The 27,756-nt window shown below is 53.3% G+C and overlaps 1 protein-coding gene across 1 annotated transcript; it reads left to right on the forward strand.

Moving 5' to 3' along the window:
* Window positions 1-27,596, forward strand: LOC139240643 (constitutive coactivator of PPAR-gamma-like protein 2). Its single transcript, XM_070869219.1, has 11 exons — window positions 1-308; window positions 2,387-2,483; window positions 3,934-4,173; window positions 5,440-5,611; window positions 6,796-7,045; window positions 12,880-12,994; window positions 13,801-14,010; window positions 15,129-15,330; window positions 16,333-16,471; window positions 17,742-17,826; window positions 17,968-27,596. Exons 1-11 carry the CDS (start codon window positions 13-15, stop codon window positions 18,295-18,297), a joined length of 2,136 nt encoding a protein of 711 aa, XP_070725320.1. The 5' UTR covers window positions 1-12; the 3' UTR covers window positions 18,298-27,596.
* The last annotated feature ends 160 nt before the right edge of the window (window positions 27,597-27,756 follow it).

Consider the following 27,756-nt stretch of genomic DNA (forward strand, 5'->3'; position numbering starts at 1 on the left):
TTCCCACCGCCGATGATGCAGAAGCTGCCGTACCAGCCCTTCCCACCGGGCCCCGCTGTCGCCTTCCCGCCCTCCCAGGGTCACCTGATGCATGGGCCGCCCTTCGACCCCGGCGCGGCCAAGCACGAGGGCCCCCTGCCCCGCCCCGGCAAGCCCTTCGGCGACTGGGCCGGACCCTACGGACCACCAGCCCCGGCCAGGATCTCCAACCACGCAGCCCCCGCCAAAGAATTGCCGTCGCCCCATCCCAATTCTTCGCCTTCCTCTTCCTCGGACGCGGAGGAACAGAGCGGCGGAAACACGGCCAAGTAAGTCTTCGCACGCGCGTTCGAGTTCTGCCCGTTTGCCGAGAACGTACTGAAATAAAACAGCTCCTGTCCGCTGGTGATTGATTTAATTTTGACGACACAAAGCTAGATGGGGTTGTGAGGAGGATGCAAAGGCGATTTAGATCGGTTGAGTGAGTGGGCAAACGCATGGCAGATGCAATTTAACGTGGATAAATGTGAAGTTATCCACTTTGGTAGAAAAAACATAAGAACAAAGTATTATTGAAATGGTGATGGCTTGGGAAGTGTCGATGTACAGAGGAGCCCGGGTGTCCTTGTACACCAGTCACTGAAAGCAGACACGCAGGTGCAGCAAGCAGTTAGGAAGGCCAATGGTATGTTGGCCTCCATTGCAAGAGGATTTGAGTACAGGAGCAAGGATGTCTTACTCCAGTTATACAGGGCCTTGGTGAGACCGCACCTGGAGTATTGTGTGCAGTTTTGGTCTCCTTACCTAAGGAAGGATATACTGGCCATAGAGGGAGTGCAGCGAAGGTTCACCAGACTGATTTCTGGGATGGCAGGACTGTCGTATGAGGAGAGATTGGGTCGACTGGGCCTGTATTCACTAGAGTTCAGAAGAATGAGAGGGGATCTCATTGAAAGGTATAAAATTCTGACGGGGGAGGATGTTTCCCCCGGGGCTGGGAAGTCTAGAACAAGGGGTCACAGTCTCAGGATACGGGGTAGGAAATTTAGGACCGAGATGAGGAGAAATGTTTTCACTCCGAGGGTATTGAACCTGTGGAATTCTCTACCACAGAAGGCTGTGGAGGCCAAGTCACTGAATATATTTAAGAGGGAGATAGATAGATTTCTAGACACAAAAGGCATCAAGGGGTATGGGGAGAAAGCGGGAATATGGTGTTGAGAGAGAGGATCAGCCATGATCATATTGAATGGCAGTGCAGACTCGAGGGGCCGAATGGCCGACTACTGCTCATATTTTCTATATTTCTAATTGGGGGGCCTGAGGACTCGACACCAGAGAAGGTGCGAAAGATTGCTACCAGAAGTGAGAGGTTCCACTCCTCACAGATTGAGACCTGTACCTCTTTGCTCTTAAAGTAGCAACGCAGGTTAATAAGGCTGTTAAAATCGCAAACAAAAGCACTGGGGTTCATTTCCAGAGGGATACAATTGAAAAGCAGACAGGTTTTGTTGAAGGTTTGCCTTGGTTAGACAATACTTGGAGGGCTATGGAGAAAGGGCAGGGGAGTGGGACCAGCTGAGAGTCGGCACGGACTCGAGGGGCCGAATGGCCGCCTTCCGTGCTGTAAACATTCTCGAGCACTGTACACGGTTCTAATCTCCATATTCTAGAGGCACTGGAGAAGGTGTGAAAAAGATTTATAAGGATGATACCAGAACTGATATTATAACTATCAGGAAACATTGAATAGGCTGGGGCTCTTTAGAAAAGAGAAGCCTGTAGGGTGAGCTGATAGAGGTCTTTAAGATTGAGAGGGTTTGATAGGGTGGACCTAGAGAAGGTGTTTTCATCTTCTCTGTCTATTTGTGACTATCTTATATTGCTGAAGCCATAGATCTCTACACTGTCCTATCAAACACTCCCAGGGCAGGTACAGCATGGGGTTAGATACAGAGTAAAGCTCCCTCTATACTGTCCCCATCAACACTCCCAGGGCAGGTACAGTGGGTTAGATACAGAGTAAAGCTCCCTCTACACTGTCCCATCAACACTCCCAGGGCAGGTACAGGGGGTTAGATACAGAGTAAAGCTCCCTCTACACTGTCCCATCAACACTCCCAGGGCAGGTACAGCACAGGTTTGCTGGAGTTATCTGCGGCAGTGTGGGTTGAGCTTCAGTCTGTGTTTAACTTGGGTCGGTGGAGGGGTAACTTAATTCAGTGCCCTAGGTTTCAGATTCCCCACCTTTAACCAGCACAGAATTCACAACGAAACACAATGCTGATTGGGAGACGGGACCAGCATTGCAGCTGAATGTTCCTGCTCCCAGCAGGAGTTCGTCTGGTTTGCGCGGGTGTAACCAGACTGGGCTTGTGTGAGTTAATCGGTGAACTCTCGTTTTCAGCCACCTCGCCGAGCAATCGTCTCAACACCAAGCAAACTGGGAAGCTGGTGGCGCGACTCCCGGCCTGAGCAAGATCCCCGAGAAAAGCAGCCCCGAGGTAACCCAGCTTGTCCCTCGGTGCCGTGGGTGTGGGTGCGCGGTTCTGGGCGCATATTCACAACGAGGAGGAAGCTGCTCTCTAGAGAGAGGGAAGCGCTGTATAAAACAATTCATATAATTGCTCCTGATCTTCTTTGTTTTATGCGGTGAGTTGTTGTGATTGGGAACGCGCTGCCTGAAAGTTAGATTCAATAGTAACTTTCAAAACGGGGAACTGGATAAATACTTGAAGGGGGAAATGTGCCGGGCTGTGGGGGGGGGAACTAATTGGATCGCTCTTTCAAAGAGCAGGCACGACGGATCGAAGGAAGGGCATCCTTCTGTGTTGGTGTCAGCTGTGGCTCAGTAGGTAGCACACTCACGTCTGAGCCAGAAGGTTGTGCGTTCAAAGTCCCACTCCAGGGACTTGAGCGCAAAAAAATCTAGGCTGGCACTCCAGTGCAGTGCTGAGGAAGCACCATGCCGTCGGAGGTGCCGTCTTTCCGATGAGACGTTAAACCGAGGCCCCGTCTGCGCTCTCACGTGGACGTAAAAGATCCCACGGCACTATTTTGAAGAAGAGCTGGGGAGTTATCCCCGATGCCTTTGGGTCAATATTTATTCCTCAACGTAACAAAAAAACAGATTATCAAATTGCTGTTTGTGAAAGCTTGCTGTGCTCAAGTTGGCTGTTGCCTGGACATAGTGGATAGTAAGGGTCTATTTCCATTGGCGGAGGGGTCTATTACGAGGGGGCATAGTTTTAAGGTGGTTGGTAGAAGGTTTAGAGGAGATTTGAGGGGGGGGGGGCCGCATTTATGCAGAGGGCTGTGAGGATCTGGAACTCGCTGCCTGGAAGAGTGGTGGATGCAGAAACCCTCACCACTTGTAAGAGATGGTTGGATGGGCATTTGAAGTGCAGCAACCTACAGGGTTACGGACCTAGAGCTGGTAATTGGGATTAGACTGGATGACCTTTTGTTGGACGGCACAGATATAATGGTAAGTACTGCAGGGAATAGAATACGGCCAGGGTAATCTGGACTAGTTTCGATCGCCTGGATGGGTCGGAGAGGAATTGTCCCAGATTTTTTTCTCCCTAAATTGGCCTGGGTTTTTATCTGTTTTTTGCCTCTCCCAGGAGATCACGTGGCTCCGGTTGGGGTGGAGTGTAGAATGTTTCAGTATAAGGAGTGTCGCAGTTGTGTGAGGCGGACTGGTTGGGCTGGGTGCTCTTTGCCTTTCCGTCATTGTTCATAAGTTTATATGTAACCTTCAGGGCTGCTGACCGTGGGCCGTGTGGCTCTTTGTCGGCTGTTACTATTTCCCACATTAAAACAGAGACCACACTCCAAAAGTAGTTCATTGGCTGCAAAGCGTTTCGAGACGTCCGGTGGCCGTGGAAGGCGCGATGTAAATGCAAGTCTTTGTGCGGTGTGTGTGATTGTGCGATTCTTTGTTTGGTGCAGGGAGTCGCCGATATCAAGGCTGGGAGTGGGCAGCCGTCGGCTCCCGCAGCGCTGGATGTCGGCACCGCCCCCGTCAACCCCACTGCACACATCCCCTCGCTGCTCTCCATGCAAACCAGGAACCACATGGACATCACCACCCCGCCACTGCCCCCCGTCGCTCCGGAGGTCCTGCGTGTGGCCGACCACCGGCACAGGAAGGGGCTCATGTACCCATACATCTATCAGGTCCTGACGATGGTAAGTGCCAGCGTTGGGCTTGCACACGACGAGCGCGTCTGCGCCGAGATCGCACGGGTGGAGAAGCCGGGGTGGTTCTCCTTGGGGCAGCAAAGGCTTAAGGGGAGGTTGCCCAGAATGGTACCGGGGATCAGGGACTTCAGTGACGGGAAGAGACTGGAGAAGCTGGGGCTGCTCTCCTTGGAGCAGGGAAGGCTAAGGGGAGATTTAATAGACGTTTCCAAAATTATGAAGGGTTTTGTTAGACGAGATAGGGCAAAACTGTTTCCCGTTGCAGGACGGTCAGTAACCAGAGGGACACAGATTTAAGATAATCGATAAAAGAACCAGATGGGGAGAATGTTTATACGCCGCGAGTTGTTGTGATCGGGAATGCGCTGCTTGAAAGGGCGGTGGGAGCAGATTCAATGGTAACTTTCAAACCGGGGGATTGGATAAATACTTCATGGGGAAAATGTGCCGGGCTGTGGGGAAAGAGCGGGGCAGGGTGTTGGGGGGGTTAGTGTGGGACTAAATGGATAGCTCTTTCAAAGAGCAGGCACGATGGGCCGAATGGCCTCCTGTGCTGTATGATTCCACATCTATGTGCAGCGAACTCCCAAGTAATACTAGCCAATCTCCTGTGGTTATGGCCACGGTAGGTCAAATGATGCACTGTCTGATGTTGGACACCCTGAGGTCATTGAGAGTTCAATTGCTGCATGAGCTTGGCATTTGCAGGTACTTGTGAATTCTTGGCTGTAGATCAGAAGAAAACAGAATCGAGTGGCTGCCTTTATTTCTGTTTGTCAAGAATATTTCTGACACTTAATTGTGAGGGACTCACTCTTGTACATAAAGTAGCAACTCGGGTAGTTAATGCTCGTAGAAAACCAGAGGGTGCAGTAGTGTAGAAGGACAGGAGACTTGTACCGTGTAATCCACAATGTATTCTGCTAAAATGTATGTGTGCATGCATTTAAAGATGCAACATCCCTCGGCGCCGCCCCTCCGGCAGCGCGGCGCTCCCTCGGCGCCGCCCCTCCGGCAGCACGGCGCTCCCTCGGCGCCGCCCCTCCGGCAGCACGGCGCTCCCTCGGCTCCGGCAGCGCGGCGCTCCCTCGGCGCCGGCAGCGCGGCACTCCCTCGGCGCCGCCCCGCCTCGTTTAATTTTGAAAAAGTAAGCCGGTTCGGTGGGGTGTAGATTGTGCTTGTTGACCTGAATCTGTGTGCCGAGTTTTCCTTCGCGGATTAATCCGTGTGTGTTTTTTTTGCCCCCTCTCCCAGGGCGAGGTGAAGCTCCCTGTCTGTATCGAGGACGAAGCCAATAACGATTTGCCCCCCGCCACCCTGCTGTACCGGTTGGCCCGACAGTACGTGTATGGCGTGCTGTTCAGCCTGTCCGAGACCCAGAGACGGGCTGAGCGGCTGGCCATGCGGAGAAGGCTTCCTGTGGAAGGTACCTCGGGGTATTCACGTTTAACGGCACATGTGGAGAGTTTGACGGGCGCGGTTATGAGGTGTTTGACGTTCAACCGAGGCCCCGTTTGCCCGCTCGGGCAGGACGTAAAAGATCCCACGGCCACTATTGGAAGGAGTTGTCCCCGGTGTCCTGGGGCCAATATTTATCCCTCAATCAACATCACTGGCCATTATCACATTGCTGTCTGTGGGAGCTTGTTGTGCGCATATTATCTGCTGCGTTTCCCACAATACAACAGTCTTTTTTAAGTACTTCATTGGCTGTGAGATGCTTTGGGACGTCCTGAAGTGGTGAATGGCGCTATAGAAATGCAAGTAATTGGCTATGTGGCGCTTTCTCGTGCACGCACTCGCTCATCGCGAGTCTCCTCCTCCTCCTGGGCCGGGGTCTCTCTGACTCTCGCCGAGCGGTCGGGGACTCACCGATAGTCTCGCTCGGCATCAGGGAGCTGCGCCTCGCAGCGGCAAGCAACGGCTAGCCACAACTGGAGTTGAGATACCGATCAACCATGATCTAATAGAATAGGCGGAGCAGGCTCGAGGGGCTGAATGGCCTCCTCCTGTCCCTAATGTAACAGGCTTGAGGGGCTGAACTGCCTCCTGTCCCTAATGTAACAGGCTCGAGGGGCTGAACGGCCTCCTCCTGTTCCTAATGTAACAGGCTCGAGGGGCTGAACGGCCTCCTCCTGTTCCTAATGTAACAGGCTCGAGGGGCTGAACGGCCTCCTCCTGTTCCTAATGTAACAGGCTCGAGGGGCTGAACGGCCTCCTCCTGTTCCTAATGTAACAGGCTCGAGGGGCTGAACGGCCTCCTCCTGTTCCTAATGTAACAGGCTCGAGGGGCTGAACGGCCTCCTCCTGTTCCTAATGTAACAGGCTCGAGGGGCTGAACTGCCTCTTGTCCCTAATGTAACAGGCTCGAGGGGCTGAACTGCCTCCTCCTGTCCCTAATGTAACAGGCTCGAGGGGCTGAACGGCCTCCTCCTGTTCCGATGTTAAATTTTAATAAGGGGTTTATTCAAATACTGCATGCTGTGATCAACTTCAGTGTGAGCACTTTGTGTAACTTTTAATGATAGAAGATGGCTACAGCCTGCGAATCAGTTTAACACCAAAACGTTGCAGAATATCCACCTTTTCCTGTTTGTGTGCTTCCCCCAGTCCCCCCGGTCATTATCAAGGAGTGGTCGGCCTACAAGGGCAAGTCACCCCAGACCCCTGAGCTGGTGACGGGCCTCACCTTCCGGGAGTGGACCTGCCCCAACCTGAAGAAGCTGTGGCTGGGCAAGGCCGTGGAGGACAAGAACCGCCGCATGAGGGCCTTCCTCGCCTGCATGAAGGCCGACACGCCCGGGATGCTCAACCCCGCCAACATCCCCACCCACCTGCTGCTGCTCTGCTGCGTACTACGGTGGGTGCGCGGGGCCGAGCGCAGCATAGCGCGACCTTGCTCCTCTAGGCTCGACTACTCCCAACGTGCTGCTCTCCTGGCCGGCCTCCCACGTTCTACCTGTCGCAAACTACTGGTGATCCAAAACTCGGCTGCCCCGTGTCCCAACTCGCCCCGAGTCCCGCTCACCCATCACCCCCTGTGCTCACTGCCCCGTGTCCTAACTCGCACCGAGTCCCGCTCACCCATCACCCCCCCTGTGCTCACTGCCCCGTGTCCCAACTCGCCCCGAGTCCCGCTCACCCACCACCCTCTGTGCTCACTGCCCCGTGTCCTAACTCGCACCGAGTCCCACTGCCCCGTGTCCCAACTCGCCCCGAGTCCCACTCACCCATCACCCCCTGTGCTCACTGCCCCGTGTCCCAACTCGCCCCGAGTCCCGCTCACCCACCACCCCCTGTGCTCGCTGACCTACATTGGCTCATGGTTAAGCAACACCTCGATTTCAAAATTCTCATCATAAAAACATAGAAAATGGGTGCAGGAGAAGGTCATTCGGCCCTTCGAGCCTGCACCGCCATTCAATAAGATCATGGCTGATCATTCCCTCAGTACCCCTTTCCTGCTTTCTCTCCATACCCCTTGATCTCTTTAGCCATAAGGGCCATATCTAACTCCCTCTTGAATATATCCAATGAACTGGCATCAACAACTCTGCGGCAGGGAATTTCACAGGTTAACAACTCTGAGTGAAGAAGTTTCTCCTCATCTCAGTCCTAAATGGCCTACTCCTTATCCTAAGACTATGTCCCCTGGTTCTGGACTTCCCTAACATCGGGAACATTCTTCCCGCATCTAACCTGTGCAGTCCCGTCAGAATCTTATACGTTTCCATGAGATCCCCTCTCATCCTTCTAAACTCCAGTGAATAAAGGCCCAGTTGATCCAGTCTCCTCATGTCAGTCCAGCCATCCCTGGAATCAGTCTGGTGAACCTTCGCTGCACTCCCTCAATAGCAAGAACGTCCTTCTTCAGATGGGGAGACCAAAACTGAACACAATATTCCAGATGTGGCCTCACCAAGGCCCTGTACAACTGCAGTAAGACCTCCCTGCTCCTATACTGAAATCCCCTCGCTATGAAGGCCAACATACCATTTGCCTTCTTCACCGCCTGCTGTACCTGCATGCCAACTTTCAATGACTGATGTACCATGACACCCAGGTCTCGTTGCACCTCCCCTTTTCCTAATCTGCCACCATTCAGATAATATTCTGCCTTCGTGTTTTTGCCCCCAAAATGGATGACCTCACATTTATCCACATTATACTGCATCTGCCATGCATTTGCCCACTCACCTAACCTGTTCAAGTCACCCTGCAACCTCTTAGCATCTCCCTCACAGCTCTCACCGCTATCCAGTTTAGTGTCATCTGCAAACTTGGAGATATTACACTCAATTCCTTCACTTAAATCGTTAATGTATATTGTAAAGAGCTGGGTCCTAGCACTGAGCCCTGCGGCACCCCACTAGTCACTGCCTGCCATTCTGAAAAGGACCCGTTTATCCTGACTCTCTGCTTCCTGTCTGCCAACCAGTTCTCTATCCACGTCAGTACATTACCCCCAATACCATGTGCTTTGATTTTGCACACCAATCTCTTGTGTGGGACCTTGTCAAAAGCCTTTTGAAGGTCCAAATACACCACATCCACTGGTTCTCCCTTGTCCACTCTGCTAGTTGCATCCTCCAAAAATTCCAGAAGATTTGTCAACCATGATTTCCCCTTCATAAATCCATGCTGTTTTGGACCGATCCTGTCACTGCTTTCCAAATGCTATTTCATCCTTAATGATTGATTCCAACATTTTCCCCACTACTGATGTCGGGCTAACCGGTCTATAATTACCCACTTTCTCTCTCCCTTTTTTAAAAAGTGGTGTTACATTAGCTACCCTCCAGTCCATAGGAACTGATCCAGAGTCGATAGACTGTTGGAAAATGATCACCAATGCATCCACTATTTCTAGGGCAACTTCCTTAAGTACTCTGGGATGCAGACTATCAGGCCCCGGGGATTTATCGGCATTCAATCCCATCAATTTCTCTAACACAATTTCCCACCTAATAAGGATATCCTTCAGTTCCTCCTTCTCACTCGACCCACTGTCCCCTAGTACATTCGGAAGGTTATTTGTGTCTTCCTTCGTGAAGACAGAACCAAAGTATTTGTTCAATTGGTCTGCCATTTCTTTGTCCCCCATTATAAATTCACCTGAATCCGACTGCAAGGGACCTACGTTTGTCTTCACTAATCTTTTTCTCTTCACATATTTATAGAAGCTTTTGCAATCAGTTTTTATGTTCCCTGCAAGCTTCCTCTCGTACTCTATTTTCCCCTCTTAATTAAACCCTCTGGTTGAATTCTAAATTTCTCTGTCCTCAGGTTTGCTGCTTTTTCTGGCCAATTTATATGCCTCTTCCTTGGTTTTAACACTCCTTTGCTAGCCACGGTTGAGCCACCTTTCCCGTTTTATTTTTACTCCAGACAGGGATGTACAATTGCTGAAGTTCACCCATGTGATTTTTAAATGTTTGCCATTGCTTATCCACCGTCAACCCTTTAAGTAGCCTTTGCCAGTCTATTCTAGCCAATTCACGCCTCATACCGTCAAAGTTACCTTTCCTTAAGTTCAGGACCCTAATTTCCGAATTAACGGTGTCACACTCCATCTTAATAAAGAATTCTACCACATTATGGTCACTCTTCCCCAAGGGGCCTCGCACAACAAGATTGCTAATTAGTCCCTTCTCATTACACATCACCCAGTCTCGGATGGCCAGCTCCCTGGTTGGTTCCTCGACATATTGGTCTCGAAAACCATCCCTAATACACTCCAGGAAACCCTCCTCCACTGCATTGCTACCAGTTTGGTTAGCCCAATCAATATGTAGATTAAAGTCACCCATGATAACTGCTGTACCTTTATTGCACACATCCCTTATTTCTTCTTTGATACTGTCCCCAACCTCACTACTACTGTTTGGTGGTCTGTACACAACTCCCACTAGCGTTTTCTGCCCTTTGGTATTCCGCAGCTCCACCCATACCGATTCCACATCATCCAAGCTAATGTCCCTCCTTACTATTGCATTAATTTCCTCTTTAACCAGCAATGCCACCCCACCTCCTTTTCCTTTGTGTCTATCCTTCCTAAATGTTGAATACCCCTGGATGTTGAGTTCCCAGCCTTGGTCACCCTGGAGCCATGTCTCCGTGATGACAATTACATCATATCCGTTAACTGCTGTCTGCGCAGTTAATTCGTCCACCTTATTCCGAATACTCCTCGCATTGAGGCACAGAGCCTTCAGGCTTGTCTTTTTAACACATTTTGACCCTTTAGAATTTTGCTGTAATGTGGCCCTTTTTGCTTTTTGCCTTGGGTTTCTCTGCCCTTCACTTTTACTTTTATCTATCTTTTGCTTCTGCCTCCATTTTATTTCCCTCTGTCTCCCTGCATAGGTTCCCATCCCCCTGCCATGGTAGTTTAACTCCTCCCCAACAGCACTAGCAAACACTCCCCCTAGGACATTGGTTCCGGTCCTGCCCAGGTGTAGACCGTCTGGTTTGTACTGGTCCCACCTCCCCCAGAACCGGTTCCAATGCCCCAGGAATTTGAATTCCTCCCTTCTGCACCACTCCTCAAGCCACGTATTCATCCGAGCTATCCTGCGATTCCTACTCTGACTAGCACGTGGCACTGGTAGCAATCCTGTGATTACTACTTTTGAGGTCCTACTTTTTAATGTAGCTCCGAGCTCCCTAAATTCGTCTCGTAAGACCTCATCCCGTTTGGTACCTATATGCACCACGACAACTGGCTGTTCACCCTCCATTTTCAGAATGTCCTGCACCCGCTCTGAGACATCCTTGACCCTTGCACCAGGGAGGCAACATACCATCCTGGAGTCTCGGTTGCGGCCGCAGAAACGCCTATCTATTCTCCTTACAATCGAATCCCCTATGACTATCGCTCTCCCACTCTTTTTTTTTCTGCCCTCTTGTGCAGCAGAGCCACCCACAGTGCCATGAACTTGGCTGCTGCTGCTCTCCCCTGATGAGTCATCCCCCTCAACAGTACCCAAAGCGGTGTATCTGTTTTGCAGGGGGATGACCGCAGGGGACCCCTGCTCTACCTTCCTTCCACTGCTCTTCCTGTTGGTCACTCATCCCCTATCTGGCTGTGTACCCTTTACCTGCAGTAAGACCAACTCGCTAAACGTGCTATTCACGTCATTCTCAGCATTGTGGATGCTCCAGAGTGAATCCATCCGCAGCTCCAGTGCCGCTGTGCAGTCCCTTGGGCTGCAGGCGGATACACTTCCCGCACAAGTAGTCGGGGATACCGGAAGCATCCCTGACTTCCCACATATTACAGGAGGAGCATAACCTGTGTCCAAGCTGTCTTACCATGACTTAACCCTCATCTTTAAATCCCTCCATGGCTCCTCGCCCCTCCCTATCTCTGTAACCTTCCCCAGCCCCTACACCCCTCCCTATCTCTGTAACCTCCTCCAGCCCCTACACCCCTCCCTATCTCTAACCTCCTCCAGCCCCTACACCCCTCCCTATCTCTGTTACCTCCTCCAGCCCCACAACTTCCCTGAGATTTCTGCGCTCCTCTAATTCTGCCCTCCTGACCATCCCTGATTATAATCGCTCCACCATCGTTGGCCTGTGTCTTCTGTTGCCTGGGCCCCAAGCTCTGGAACTCCCTCTCTAAACCTCTCCGCCTCTCTCTCCTCCTTCAAGGCACTCCTTAAAACCGACCTCTTTCACCAAGCTTTTGGTCACCTGCGCTATTTCTATTTGTGCGGCTCAGTGTCGCAGTATTATCGCACAATACTCCTGTGTAGCACCTCGGGACGTTTCACTTTGTTAAAGGCGCTATATAAGTACAAGTTGTTGTTGATGCAGGGAGCTCTGTGTCCATACCTGGTCTGTGCTTATCCCCACAGAGCAGAGAGAGCCCACCCCCTCAATTGCCAGGCGATTCCCTCAGTCTGCGTGTGTGTCCTTCTGTGTGTGTGTGTGTCTCCAATTCTGGGTGCCACATTTAGGGATTGGAGAGGGTGCAGCGGAGATTGACCAGAATGGTACCGAGAATGAGGGACTTCAGTGACGTGATGAGAATAGAGAAGCTGGGCTTCTCCTTGGAGCAGAGAAGGTTATAGGGAGATTTAACAGAGATGTTCAAAATCACAAAGGGTTTTGATAGAGTAAATAAGGAGAAATGTTTCCGGGGGCAGGAGGGTTGGTAACCAGAGGGACACAGATGTAAGCTAATTGGCAAAAAAAACCAGAGGCAACATGAGAAAAATGTTTTATGCATCGAGTTGTGATCTGGAACGCGCTGCCTGAAAGGGCGGTAGAAGCAGATTTAATAGTAACTTTCAAAAGGGAGTTGGATAAATACTTGAAAAGGGACTATGGGGAAAGAGCAGGGGGGAGTGGAATCAGTTCGTTCTAAGAATGGCCTCCTCCTGTGCTGTTTCTATGATTCTATGTCTCCGCATATCCTTCTATTCCTTTCTCCCTCGTGTTTATCCAGCCTCCCTTTAAATGCATCGATACTATTGCCTCAAACACTCCCCGTGGCAGCGAGTTCCGCATTTTCACCACTCTCTGGGTGAAGAAGTTTCCCCTGAATTCCGGATTGGACTGTTTTATTGATGGCGCCTGTACCCTCTGACACTTCCCAGCCTTGGCGGTGCGCTGCATACGGGTGCCTGGCCCCTGGCTCAGCCCTCGTTCCCTCCAGTTACCCTGGGGTTCTGTCTCTCTTTGCAGGTACATGATGCAGTGGCCGGGCACCAGGATCTTGCACAGATGCGAGCTGGACGCGTTCCTCGCGCAGGCCGTGTCCTCCAAACTCTACGAGCCAGACCAGCTGCAGGAGCTGAAGGTAGGGGGTGACCAGGGGCGGGCCGCGGGGAGATTTCTGCCAGTTTCTCCACGCAGTTGATCAACTTCCCCACGTGTATGGCGCCTGGAGAGTACCAAGGAGACATCCGTGGCGTGCATCAGTCGGCTTGGCTGGGGGGGGTCAGAAGATTGTGGGTTCCAGTCCCACTCCAGAGACATGGGCCCCATAATCCAGGCCGACACTCTTGGTACTGACCCCTCCCTGTGGCAGCGAGTTCCACATTCTCACCACTCTCTGGGTAAAGAAGTTTCTCCTGAATTCCCCATTGGATTTATCAGTGACTGCCTTATATTGATGGCCTCCTAGTTCTGGTCTGCTCCACAAGTAGAAACATCTTCTCTACCCCTACCCTATTGAACCCCTTCATAATTTTAAAGACCGCTATCAGCTCGCCTCTCGGCCTTCTCTTTCCTGGAGAAAGGAGCGCAGCCTTTTCAGTCTTTCCTGATGGTTATAACCTCTCCGTTCTGGTGTCGTCCTTGTCAATCTTTTTGTGCACGCTCTCCAGTACCTCTAAATCCTCTTTATAATACGGAGACCAGAACTGTGCGCAGTACTCTCGAATGTGGTCTGACCAATGCTGGGTCCGGATAGGATCAAACACGGCCGTGATGGTCCCTGTGGTCGAATAGCCGTGCGATCTGTGCCCTGAGCAATGAACGCCCAGCCGGGTTGGGAATGAAGAGTGGGGGGGTGGGGGAGGGGGCGGGCAAGAGAGTGGCTAAAAAGCTTTGAATGGGCCGCCGATGTTCCTAACCTGTCCGCTTTTTATTTTCCCGGTCAAGATCGACAAGCTGGACCCGCGCGGGATCCAACTGGCCGCCCTGTTCATGAGCGGTGTCGACACCGCACTCTTCGCCAACGATGCGTGCGGGCAGCCCATCCCGTGGGAGCACTGCTGTCCCTGGATTTACTTCGACGGGAAGCTCCTACACAGCAAATTGATCCGGGCCACACGAGAAAAGGCCCCCCTCATTGACCTCTGTGACGGTCAGGTACGCATCTCTGCCTTCACCAGCTTGTCAGTAAAGTGGTCCAATCTGGGATTGACGTCTTAAAAGTATTGAGGCTGCATGACCTTCCTACCTACATAACCTCCTGCTCCGTTGTCAACCTACCCATTTACAAATTCCATTGTCCGCAGCTATAATGGAGATTTCCTATGTAAACTGTCACGCTGCCCCATGTCCACACCTATAATGGAGATTTCCTATGTAAACTGTCACTCTGTCCATTGTCCATGGCTATAATGGAGATTTCCTATGTAAACTGTCACGCTGCCCCATGTCCACACTTATAATGGAGATTTCCTATGTAAACCGTCACGCTGTATTTCTGTCCTCCGGCCACTGGTGACGCTGCAGCACCTCAGATTTTCATCTCCCAGTCCTCAGCCTGTACGGCTCTGCTTCAAACAACTCTGCTTCTCCACTTCCCAAATTTCCCCAAGCTTTGTAAATATAAATAATAATCGGAAAGGAACTAAGGGGGGAAAATTGCCGTTGGAGGCTTCCTGTGGGAGAACACCTCTGACTGAAATTTTTTTAAATGAAATTACCTGGTTGTCCCAGAGGAACGTAGGATTGCGTTCCGAGGCCTAGTTCCGCAGTCCAGCAATGGGAACATGTCTTCCAGGTGCGTATGTGTATCCTGGGAACACATTGGCCTGGACCACCAATCACAACGTAGTATTCTCATTCATAGTAATCCGAGCTCCCATTACTATTATCAATGAGAATGCCCCTAAAATCAGAGTCCCCCGTCTGCTCCCTCAGGTGAACGTAAAAGATCTATTTTGAAGACGAGCAGGGGGAGGGTGTCCCGGGGCCAATATTTATACCTCAATCAACATAACAAAAAAAAACAGATGATCTGGGTCGTTATCACATTGCTGTATGTGGGAGCTTGCTGTGCGCAAATTGGCGTTTCCCACATTACAACAGTGACTACACTCCAAATGTACTTCATTGGCTGTGAAGCGCTTTGGGATGTCTGGTGGTCGTGAAAGGCGCTATATAAATGCAAGTCTGTCTTTGATACTGAGGCTCCAGTCATAATTGACGTCCGTCTTCCTTCTCTTTTTCCCCCCTCCCCCTCGCTCACCCCCATTTAGGCTGACCAGGTGGCCAAGGTGGAGAAGATGAGGCAGAGCATCCTGGAGGGTCTGAACCTGAGCCGACAGCCCATGATGCCCCCATCGATGCCACCACCAGCGTTCGTGCCCCCCATGATGGCACCGTTCTACCCGATGCCGATGTACGGTCGGCCCTTTGGGCCGGTGCCGCCTCCTCAGGGCAGGGGCCGGAGTTTCGCCGGTGAGTGACCCGAGAGACGGCGCGGAGCAAAGCTACGGGATGCATTGTACTGTCGGGAGCGCCGCGCTGTCGGGGGGGGTGGTACTGAGGGAGCGCCGCACTGCGCTGTCGGAGGGGCAGTACTGAGGGAGCGCCACACTGCGCTGTCGGAGGGGCGGTACTGAGGGAGCGCCGCACTGCGCTGTCTGAGGGGCGGTACTGAGGGAGCGCCGCACTGCGCTGTCGGAGGGGCGGTACTGAGGGAGCGCCGCACTGCGCTGTCGGAGGGGCGGTACTGAGGGAGCGCCGCACTGCGCTGTCGGAGGGGCGGTACTGAGGGAGCGCCGCACTGCGCTGTCGGAGGGGCGGTACTGAGGGAGCGCCGCACTGCGCTGTCGGAGGGGCGGTACTGAGGGAGCGCCGCACCGTCGGAGGGCCACTCCTGGGCCCCGATCCCCGAGTTCCAGATTCCCGCTGTCCTTTGTGTGAAGAAGTGCTTCCTGACATCACCCCTGAACGGCCTGGTTCTAACTTGAAGGTGATGCCCCGTTGTTCTGGATTACCCCACCAGAGGACATAGTTTCTCTCGCTCTACCCTATCGAATCCTTTGATCCTCTTAAACACCTCAATTAGACCACCCCTTAACCTTCTACACTCGAGGGAACCCAGTCTGCGCAACCTGCCCTCGTATCATTCTGGTGACTCTGCGCTGCTCTTTTTCCTGCCTCAGGTCCGGGCCTGAACGCCGTGACTAACGGGTGTAACAGCTGTAGCAGAACTTTGTATATTGGCACTCTTGAGATGAAAGCTAACATTGCTCAATGAAGACTATTTGGGTAGGGGAGGGGACTGAAGTCTCTCTTTTCCCCCCCCCCCCCCCGTCTCCATCGAGGCCCCCAGTTGTCAAATGTTGCCGGGTATGTTCGGGATCATTCGGGTCGGACAGATTTCCAAAGGTAGGAGTTTCCCTCTCTGCGGTTTGGCGACCTGACTCTCTTCCCTTCTCCTCCCCCCTCCCCCAGGTATCCAGCAGATCCCCCACCAGGGGGGGAAGCTGGAGATTGCGGGCATGGTGGTGGGGCAGTGGGCCGGGAGCCGGCCGGCTCGAGGCCGAGGATCGCTCAATCTACAAGTCATCTCTGTCAGAGGACACGGGAGAGGGTGAGTGCTGCATCTGTGTGCGGTCGGGGGTGCTGGGGGGGGGGGGGGAGCCCAGTCATTCCTTCACTTTCTCCTCGGTTACTCGCTCCCAGGTCTAGGACATTTATAGGAGAAGTCCCGGAGGTTCAGGCAGAGCAAGGGACGTTCTCCTGAACCTTTCATAAATCACCAGGTTAGACCCTACGTTAATGGCCACCTGCAAAAAGAGTGCAAGCTGGCAAGTGTGTTGACGCTGGCGACTGATGTACATCAGTGGAGCACAGAATCTTGTGTGCAGCGTGCTCTTTCCAGCACTAACCAAGGCCGAAGGCCATGTCTGAAGGAACGTGAGGCGTTCTCAGGCAATGTGCTGTTTTGGACCATTTGGTGATGGCTCCCGGGTTCTGCTGGGTCAAGAGATACCGAGTCTGCTGACGGCTCATGGAGGGTTGGAGCATTGTGCGCTGTGGCTCATTAGGAGACATTTGCTTCCTAAGGCAGCATACGGGATCCTGGGTTTCATAAATAGAGTACAAAAGCAAGGAAGTTATGATCAACTTTTAAACAACACTGGTTCGGCCTCAACGGGAGTATTGTGTCCAATTCTGGGCAGCACACTTTAGGCAGGATGTGAAGGCCTTCGAGAGGATGCAGAAAAGATTCACAAGAATGGTTCCAGGGATGAGGGACTTCAATGACGCGGAGAGACTGGAGAAGCTGGGGTTGTTCTCTTGAGTGGGGGAGGTTAAGCGAGATGCGTTGAAAATCACGAAGGGGTTTTGATCGGGTGGATCAGGAGAGAACCTGGTCCCAGGGGCAGGAGGGTTGGTAACCAGAGGGACACAGATGGACGATAATTGGCGAGGGAACCAGAGGGGGAGATGGGGAGAACGTTTTTACGCAGCGAGTTCTTGTGATCGGGAACGCGCTGCCTGAAAGGGCGGTGGGAGCAGATTCAATAGTAACCTTCAAGCGGGGAATTGGATGGATATTTGAAGTGGGGGGGGGAAATGTGCCGGGGCTGTGGGGAAAGAGCAGGGGGTGGAGTGTGGGACTGATTCGGTCGCTCTGTCACCGAGCCGGCACAGCACGGGCTTGATGGGCCGAACGACTGGTAAGATTCTGTGATCGAGTTAACTCCCGCTGCCTCAATGATCAGCCAGCTAACTTTAGGGCAGTAGGGGATGTCGGCACCGAGATAGCCGCTCGATCTAACCGCGACGGTATGATTCCCCCCCCCCCCTCCCTCGCCAGACGCTAACCTCCGTTTGTGTCCCCTTGCGCCCGAAAGGCAGGTGAAGGAGACAGCAGGGGCTGGACGGGGAGCTCGAGGGAGCAGCACGAGAAACGGAGCAGCCTCCAGTGAAGGCAGCCAGGTAAGCAGGAGCTCGCGGGGGGGGGGGGGGGGGTACGGTCGACTTTCGCGGGAGGCGGGTTCTTTGGATTTAAGACGCGGGCGGTAATCGAGCTGTTCCTTTTTTTTTTTCTTCATTCCTTGCCGACGATCGGCACGGCAGAATCCCGGGGGCACCTGTTCGGCCGCCGTGATCGAGAGCCCCGCAGCCCTCGGCCGCCACAGCCCCGCGCCGAATGAGGAGGAGGCGGAGGAGGTGCCACTCGATCCCGTGCCAGCCGAGAGCCAGGAGCCCAGCGACTGCCTGGCCCACCTCAACGACAGCGGGAAGAAGGAGGAGTCATCAGCCCCTCCCACCCTATCGCCAAGTGCCTTAAAGAAAGACGGTGACATTTGCAATAGTATTTCTCACTTCAATGCACTAAACGCAGACGACAGCTGCCATTGGGAGCAGAGAGCAGCGGGCACTGCCGTACGTCAGAAGGAGGAGTAAAGCGCGCCCCCCCCCCCACCCTCCATAACCTCTTCCGGGCGTGCTTTGCAGCTTTTTTCTCACTTTTTTTTCCAGGGGGGAGAAAAAAAGTAAAATACATGTTTCCGATTGCAGGTGAATGTCGCATAGCTTCCACAGTGAAGCCCCCAACTCGCCCCCTGCTTTCGCAATCTGCTGCTGCGTCCTGTGTCTGTGGGGTATGGGTGCTGACGGTTGCAGGCAGCTGTCTGATAGTGTCTGTGTCCCTCTCTCTCTCTCTGTGTCCCTCTCTCTCTCTCTCTCTCTGTGTCCCTCTCTCTCTCTCTCTGTGTCCCTCTCTCTCTCTCTGTGTCCCTCTCTCTCTCTCTGTGTCCCTCTCTCTCTCTCTGTGTCCCTCTCTCTCTCTCTGTGTCCCTCTCTCTCTCTCTGTGTCCCTCTCTCTCTCTCTGTGTCCCTCTCTCTCTCTCTGTGTCCCTCTCTCTCTCTCTGTGTCCCTCTCTCTCTCTCTGTGTCCCTCTCTCTCTCTCTGTGTCCCTCTCTCTCTCTCTGTGTCCCTCTCTCTCTCTCTGTGTCCCTCTCTCTCTCTCTGTGTCTCTCTCTCTCTCTCTCTGTGTCCCTCTCTCTCTCTCTCTCTGTGTCCCTCTCTCTCTCTCTCTCTGTGTCCCTCTCTCTCTCTCTCTCTCTGTGTCCCTCTCTCTCTCTCTCTCTCTCTGTGTCCCTCTCTCTCTCTGTGTCCCTCTCTCTCTCTCTGTGTCCCTCTCTCTCTCTCTGTGTCCCTCTCTCTCTCTCTGTGTCCCTCTCTCTCTCTCTGTGTCCCTCTCTCTCTCTCTGTGTCCCTCTCTCTCTCTCTGTGTCCCTCTCTCTCTGTGTCCCTCTCTCTCTCTCTGTGTCCCTCTCTCTCTCTCTGTGTCCCTCTCTCTCTCTCTGTCCCTCTCTCTCTCTGTGTCCCTCTCTCTCTCTCTGTGTCCCTCTCTCTCTCTCTGTGTCCCTCTCTCTCTCTCTGTGTCCCTCTCTCTCTCTCTGTGTCCCTCTCTCTCTCTCTGTGTCCCTCTCTCTCTCTCTGTGTCCCTCTCTCTCTCTCTGTGTCCCTCTCTCTCTCTCTGTGTCCCTCTCTCTCTCTCTGTGTCCCTCTCTCTCTCTCTGTGTCCCTCTCTCTCTCTCTGTGTCCCTCTCTCTCTCTCTGTGTCCCTCTCTCTCTCTCTGTGTCCCTCTCTCTCTCTCTGTGTCCCTCTCTCTCTCTCTGTGTCCCTCTCTCTCTCTCTGTGTCCCTCTCTCTCTCTCTGTGTCCCTCTCTCTCTCTCTGTGTCCCTCTCTCTCTCTCTGTGTCCCTCTCTCTCTCTCTGTGTCCCTCTCTCTCTCTGTGTCCCTCTCTCTCTCTCTGTGTCCCTCTCTCTCTCTCTGTGTCCCTCTCTCTCTCTCTGTGTCCCTCTCTCTCTCTCTGTGTCGCTCTCTCTCTCTCTCTGTCGCTCTCTCTCTCTCTCTCTCTCTCTCTCTCTCACCTCCATTTTGATCCTACACCTCAAGCAGAGAGAGCTGTGCCCCCTGCCCCTCGACAGAACGTGCCGCAGATCCACAGCAAGTCCATAGAGATCGGTAAAGATGCGTTTGCATCTCAGCTGGATCCCGTCAGCCACCATCTTCTTGCCCCTATGTTACTGCCAAGTAGTGACGTTTGGTCTTATTTATTCGCTAACGTTCATTTTAGTCTTGCGCTTGGTAAGTCAAACTTAAAGTACATCCTTTCGCGAACCTCCCCCCTCCCCCCTGCCCCCCGAATCCGCTTTGCATCAACCGCGCAGCTGGCAGTATAACTAGGGGGAAACCGGGCCACCGACCGCACCAAAGGCAGCCGGACACGAGACTGCCACCGGGATGGCAGTGCCGCGCCGCTCTGGTTTCTCCGCCAGTGCAGTATAACTGCAGTCCGGGGACGAAAGCGGCCTACAGCCAATGGCGAAGCCCTGATCTCCCTGCGCAGCGCTGCGGGCAGTATAACTGTTCTCCCTCCACCCCAAAGTTCTAGAGAAACCAGGAATTAATCGGAAACATGTACTTTCTCCCCCCCTCCCACCCCACCCCTCCCCCAACTGAAGGAAAAATCTTTTGCAATGGCCTCACGAAGGGGCTTGAATGTTGGAAAGAATTAGCAGATTAATTTATTCTTGGTCTGCCCGATGTCGAGAGCGTGCGGTGTATGACGGATACAAGTGAGATTTCTAGGGGGGGGGAGGGGGTGGCAAGGGAAATTGTATCTTTGTAAAGAGTGCCGAGATCATGATTTTTGTTTTTAAACGCAAAAGCGAGACAGAGAGGCTTGACCTTCGGGAGCGGGGGTTGGTTACCGCCGGCATTGGCCGCTAGCGAGTCTCGGAGACTTGGCGGTGCTCCCGCTCGGCCGCGCAGCGCTCTGGGCACTGCGCGGTGTCGGGCTGGCTTCGGTGCTTCTTGAAGCAAAGGAGAGTCTATTCAAATGAAGAAAGAAAAAAAAAAAACAACATGGCCACTGTACGGGGGGAGGGAGGGGGGAGAGTTAGAATCTCAATTGCCATGTGGTGTATTTTTAAAAATATAAACTGGTGCGCTACGGCACGCAAATCATGAGATTCAATTCAAAATCGCAAGGCCCCTCCCCCTTCCCCCCCCCCCCCGGTCCCCACAGGGGGAACAGAGGTCACGGGATGGTTTGTCTCGCCCTCCCCATCTCCTCCTCCCCACTTAACAGCCCGTTTTGAAATCTAACCTTTCGATCCAAGCTCGGGGGGGGGGGGGGGGTGGCTTGATGTTTTAAGCGGGCGTGACGAGCCGAGCCCCGACTCTCCGCTCCCAACGGGAAGACCCGTGCCCCTCGGCCATCCTTGGACGCGTCGCACCTTGAGGCCTGTCGCGGTCGCCATCAAAAAAAAAAAAAATTTTTACATTTTCATCTGGTGTGGTTAGCAACTTCCAGTCTTCGGGAAACAAAATAACACAGACCCAATTGGGACATTCCGAGTGAAATTGGGTTTAATTACTCGCTGCATTGCCGCCCGCTTCCTTCCCCCCCCCCCCCCCTCCAGCCCCTCCCTCAAAACCTTCGCAAAAACACTATGCTCCCAAGACAGCCCTGTATCTGATCGCTCCTGTATCGGAATACGTTGCATCCAGACCAAGACAAAACCGATCCAGTCTGATTTGGGATTTGCTCTTCACCTTTTTTAAACCGCCCCCCCCCCCCCCTCCCATTTAAAATTCAGTTTCCGCTCGTGGGGGGGCGGGTGGGGGAAACTTGTTCAGTTTAACCAGCAGCCCTCCACAGACGAGCAGCAGCGTACGGCGGGAGTTGAGGCTCGTCCGCTTATCCAGTATCCCCTCCCGCCCTCCGTCTGCTGTCCGTATCAGACTGCCGCTAACGGCAAAAAACAAAAGACGACAAAAAACAGCCCTTGTACCGAAACGCGGAGCTCCCCGTTTCTATCGAAAACACCGACCTGTTTATACGCGCGACGTCCTTTTTTGGACCCGTGACGCTGTAATGACTGCAGTCCCTGCTCGCTGCCTCTAGGGGGAGCTGTGCCTGTCTGGCGGTGTGAATCACCGGGGCCCCCTGGCGGCCAGAGACCAGCGTTACAGCGCCGAACACATCATCACCGAGAAGATAAACCTCACATCGCTTATCTTTTATTAACAAACAAAAAGAAGTTTAACGTTCCTCAATAGAGGGTGGGGGGGGGGGCGCAGAGTATCCGCCCGCCGCCAGACATCCGGCCCTCTGAACACGCAGACGCGCCCAAAAAAAAACCCCACTTCAGCTTGCTGACCGCCTCTTGCGAATTCTCTCTTGTTTTGACGCCAATATAATGTAACTCTGCCGTGTTTCCTCCGGGATACACCCCCCCCCCCTCAATATTACAAGACCGGGTGCATGTTCTAGACGGAATTTGGGGGCGGGGCCGCGATTCCGCAGGAGGGACACGCTACCTTGAGTCATCGCCCTGCGTTCAGTCAACAAGGCCCATCCCCCCCCTACCCGCCTTCCAATACTTTTAAACCCAGCAGCCAATCGGTGGGGGAGAGGTTGGGAGAGGCTTGTTATTATCCGGCGCTGGTCGGCACGGAGAGAGAGGGTGGATGGGCAAAGCTTTGCTCGCGAGCCAGGGTGGTTTGTCCAAAGTGGACAAGCGATCCCCTGTTTCATTTTCCCCCCCCCCCAACCCCCTCCCTCAGGAGCGCAATACCCCAACGCCCCCTCCCCTTTTAAAACCAGACCCGTAAGGCGGCTGGGAGCAGTTTCAGACGTGCCGATGGCGACCTACGGTGTATTTGGGGACGGGGTTTCATCTGCTCCGAGTAATTCCCGGCGCCCCCCCCACCCTCCTCCCAGCGTATTCAAAGCTCGGTCATGCCCCGAAAGGAGACGACAAGTCTGAACACGCAGCGCCTACAAGAGGAAAGACCGTTTCATTTCAACTTGCTTGGAATCCGAATAATCGTACTGCCCTTCCCCAGCTGCTGGGGTAAACAGGGGTCGTCACTGGGTCGTCGATCGACCCAGGCACCGTTTGCCCCCTGTGTGCAATACTCTCGCTCCCAAGCCCCCCATTTACAGACCTACGCTCAATGTCCTTACAAACGCCCCCACCCACCCTCCCCAGGAGAGACAAAAGCCAAGCCTGGGACGGCGGGAGCACGAGTTCGGGGGAAGACCGGGGATTTGAAGAGATCAAACCCAGATGACACGACCATTTTGCGCGCCCTCTTTCTCTTTTCCCCCCCCCCCCCCCCGTCACACTTCGCTCAGTTAGTTCCCAGTCACCGGAGCAGACCCGGTAACTTCTCCTCGTGTCTGAGGCCAATAATATAATATAACATTTAGAGCCAGGCCGTTCAGGGGTGATGTCAGGAAGCACTTCACACAAAGGGCAGTGGAAATCTGGAACACTCTCCCCCAAACACTGTCAAGGACGGGGGTCAATTGGAGCTTTCAAGACTGAGATCGATAGATTTTTGTTGGGGAAGGGTATTGTTACAGAACCAAGGCAGGTAGATGGGGTTAAAGATACAGATCAGCTGCGATCTCATTGAATGGCGGAGCAGGCTCGAGGGGCTGAACGGCCTCCTCCTGTCCCTAATGTAACAGGCTCGAGGGGCTGAACGGCCTCCTCCTGTTCCTAATGTAACAGGCTCGAGGGGCTGTACGGCCTCCTCCTGTCCCTAATGTAACAGGCTCGAGGGGCTGAACGGCCTCCTCCTGTCCCTAATGTAACAGGCTCGAGGGGCTGAACGGCCTCCTCCTGTCCCTAATGTAACAGGCTCGAGGGGCTGAACGGCCTCCTCCTGTTCCTAATGTAACAGACTCGAGGGGCTGAACGGCCTCCTCCTGTCTCTAATGTAACAGGCTCGAGGGGCTGAACGGCCTCCTCCTGTTCCTAATGTAACAGGCTCGAGGGGCTGAACGGCCTCCTCCTGTTCCTAATGTAACAGGCTCGAGGGGCTGAACGGCCTCCTCCTGTCCCTAATGTAACAGGCTCGAGGGGCTGAACGGCCTCCTCCTGTTCCTAATGTAACAGGCTCGAGGGGCTGAACGGCCTCCTCCTGTTCCTAATGTAACAGGCTCGAGGGGCTGAACGGCCTCCTCCTGTTCCTAATGTAACAGACTCAAGGGGCTGAACGGCCTCCTCCTGTTCCTAATGTAACAGACTCGAGGGGCTGAACGGCCTCCTCCTGTTCCTAATGTAACAGGCTCGAGGGGCTGAACGTCCTCCTGTTCCTAGCCTCTCCCCTCTCCAGCCGAAACTGAGATCTCCTGGGAGAGTCCAAAACTGAGAGAGTCACTCTGCCCTGTTTCTCTCCCCTCCCGGGTTAAACTGTGACCACATCCATTCCTCTAGAGCTCAACGGCAACGTACGAAGTCTTCTCAGGCAGCGGGCTGAGCGAAAGGGGGCGCTATCGTCACCCTTTTATAAATCAATACTGAGCCTGAGATTGTGGCGAGGCTCCGGCCGGAGCACAGCGAGTCCAGCTTCCCGTAGACCCCCCCCTCCGCTCCCCTCCCCATCCCTTCCCTTCCCCTCCCTGCCTCCCGCCCCCTCCAGTACTGTCAGACCACGCGCCCGGCATGTGAAGGGAGAGCTGGGGCAGTGCGAGAGAGCAGTGTAGGAAGGGCCCTTTCTGGCCTTCCTTCCCTTTCTCCATCGCCCCCCTCCCCCACAGATGAATTAATTGGGGTGGGGGTGCGCTGAGCCCATGCACATCTTCGCCGTCTCACCTGTCTTTCCCCCCCCCCCCCCCCCCATTCAGCGACTTCGAATCAAAGTGCTGCGTGTTTCAGCTCACTAACGATCCGTCTGTTGTCAGTCACTTGCAACATCCTGCGATGTGCACTATGTATATAATATGCAGGTGTTCACACATTGTCAGCAGGCTGCCTCACTGACAAATACCTGTCTCTCTCCGTGTGTGATAGCCGCTCAATTCATCGCCCGCTCGTGACAGACCCATACCAGCCAGAACTGTACCCACGTTATACAGTGACAGACCCGTATCAGCCAGAACTGTACCCACGTTATACAGTGACAGACCCGTATCAGCCAGAACTGTACCCACGTTATACAGTGACAGACCATACCAGCCAGAACTGTACCCACGTTATACAGTGACAGACCCGTATCAGCCAGAACTGTACCCACGTTATACAGTGACAGACCCGTATCAGCCAGAACTGTACCCACGTTATACAGTGACAGACCATACCAGCCAGAACTGTACCCACGTTATACAGTGACAGACCCGTATCAGCCAGAACTGTACCCACGTTATACAGTGACAGACCCATACCAGCCAGAACTGTACCCACGTTATACAGTGACAGACCTGTACCCACCAGAATTGTACTCTTGCAATAAGACAAATCTATACCCAATAACAACATAAGAAATAGGAGCAGGAGTCGGCCATATGGCCCCTCGAGCCTGCTCCGCCATTTAATATGATCATGGCTGATGCGATCATGGACTCGGGTCCACTTCCCTGCCCGCCCCCTTAACCCCTTAATCCCTTATCGGTTAAGACCTGTACCCGTGTTATAGAGGCAGACCTGCAACAAATGCCGCAGTGACAGACCTGTACCCCAGTGTTGTACAGCTCAGAAATGTCCCTGCAGAGACGGGTTTGACAGGACCGTGTCTAGAATTGTCCCGGGGGGGGGGGGAGGGGGGGAAGGAAGGAATTCAGAACTTACCGCGGACGCACTGTGAAAATGTTTATGGTCCCGTTGGAACGGAACGGGGCCACCTGTAACTTGGAGCCTCTTTAACAGACCCGACCACGGGCTCGAAAGAGGCACCGGTGGGGTGGTGGTGTGAGAGTGTGTGTGGACACAGCTCGCTGTCTGTCCGTCCCCCCCCCTCCCTCTCTGACCCACGCCGGATTTCGCGCCGCAAGTCCGCCGCTGTTTGTTCCTCCCCCCCCCCCCCCCCCGCGGAGTTGGCTCGAAGACACGGGAGACTTCTCCCAAATAACTGACGCGATTTAATTACATATTTTTTTGCGTTGTTTCCGGTCACGCGCGAGCCCAGTGCCACGAAGCGCGAGAGAGAGAGACATGGAGCGCTACCGAAATAACGATTTCCTTTTCCCCGACACGATCTCGCGATCAAAGCGCACTAACAGTTTGGGTGGTTCTTAGAGTGCGGCACTAATATGCATGCTGGCTCTCTCTCTCTCTCTCTCTCTCTCTCTCTCTCTCTCTCTCTCTCTCTCTCTCCTCGCTCATGGGGAATGAGGCGTGCGCGCGTGTTTAGCTTTTTTAAACCGCTTTTTTTAATGAAACAAACCGGCGGGCTCCACACTAGAGGCTTGGGGCGAGAGACCGGGTTTCTGAACGTGGAGGTGCCTTGGATTAGAATAAAACCGACCTGGGGTGGGGGGGGGGGGTCTGCGTGGCCGTAACCCCCCCCCCCATTCACTTTCCAAAGGAGCCCCGGGGGGGGGCGGTGTTGATCCTTGAAAAGGAAAAATGTGCAGGTCTACGGGGAAAGGGCAGGGTGCGAGCGTGGGACTAACTGCCTCGCTCTTTCAAAGAGCTGGCATGGGCCGAACGGGCCGTCATTTTTTTTTAAATTTCAAAATATACTTTATTCATATAAAAATCTGCACAATACATTGGAGGGCAGTTCAGTACAATTGGATGCAGTCAGCGATTCCATACCATACATTTGGATGCTAACGGCAGTTCCGTTCAACCCACGAATTGTCCGCTGCCCATTTTGAACGCCCCCCCCCCCCCGGCGTATTTTATAAATTTTACAGCAGTGGGGAGGACACGAGGCGATCTGCGTTACCGCTTCCATAATTAGCTGCCGGTTGAATCGACAGCCGGAATATCGACTCTCTTTATTTACACACGAAGGATCAATTGATCAATTTAAAACAGGGAAAGTAATTTGAAGTTGGCGTCGATTTCTTCTTAACAAAAAAAAAATTAATGATGCGTACATACACACACACACACACACACACATATATATATTTAAAAAATCCAGCAAAAACAAGTTAATCCCACACGTATAGCCTTTGGCGATCCTGTCTGTCCTACTCGTTGCTTTTAGTCAATCTATTGGATATTGTCCCGTATTCCGCAGTGCGATGTCCACGCACAGTTTTTAATTATGCAGTAACGCCAAACATTGCTTGCACCGACAAACCCTTCTCTTTTCCCACCCCCACTAACCCCCAAATCAACAAGCTTCGCAGCGTTTGATTTTAAAATCCCCTCCTCCCCATCCGCCGCTAACCCTCTTGGTTTCCTCTGCGAGGTCTGTAGGCTTCTATTAGTCGAAAAGAAAGACATTGCTGTTTTTACATTTTAACCCAGCCCCTCTCGTTCCTCTTCCCCCCCCCCCCCCCCCCCCACCCATTCACGTTTAAATCTTATCCATTATCAATGTTTCGTGCGGTGAAATGATTTCCCCAACTCCCCCGTGGTTATTTTAAAATGATTTCACACTCCACCTTCCCCCCCCCCCCCACACTCTCCGTGCTTCTAGCCCTTGAGACTGACCCCATCACCCTGCCCCCCCCAACCCCCCCAAAAGCTCTGTCACACTTTGTGAACAATGTGAGGTGCAACCTTCCCCCCCCCCCCCCCCCCAACAATAAACCCCACTCTCTCCCCCGCTATTTAGTAATTGTATCGCTGTGATGTTGAGATTTGAACTGTTTTCTCTCTGAGGGGAAACAGTGAGCAGAATTGAGTAGTTGCCGTTGGATCATGGCGGTGCTGTTATGAGGGTGAAAGATACTTACAGTGCTTAATTAATAAAAAGTCTATTCTTTTAGTATAGCCCGGTGGTACTGTCTTGTTTCAACGCCGACAGGGGCGGTACTGAGAGAGCGCCGCGCTGCGCTGTCCGAGGGGCGGTACTGAGGGAGCGCCACGCTGCGCTGTCCGAGGGGCGGTACTGAGGGAGCGCCGCGCTGCGCTGTCCGAGGGGCGGTACTGA

The sequence above is a fragment of the Pristiophorus japonicus genome, chromosome 32 (assembly GCF_044704955.1).
Source record: "Pristiophorus japonicus isolate sPriJap1 chromosome 32, sPriJap1.hap1, whole genome shotgun sequence".
Lineage (NCBI taxonomy): Eukaryota > Metazoa > Chordata > Chondrichthyes > Pristiophoridae > Pristiophorus > Pristiophorus japonicus.

Excerpts from the sequence above, each read along its gene's own strand:
- LOC139240643 (XM_070869219.1), top strand. The coding sequence starts at position 13 with ATGATGCAGAAGCTGCCGTACCAGCCCTTCCCACCGGGCCCCGCTGTC. Across the intron at positions 4,174-5,439 it reads TCTATCAGGTCCTGACGATG|GGCGAGGTGAAGCTCCCTGT; the intron begins GTAAGTGCCAGC and ends CCCCTCTCCCAG. Across the intron at positions 12,995-13,800 it reads ACCAGCTGCAGGAGCTGAAG|ATCGACAAGCTGGACCCGCG; the intron begins GTAGGGGGTGAC and ends TTCCCGGTCAAG.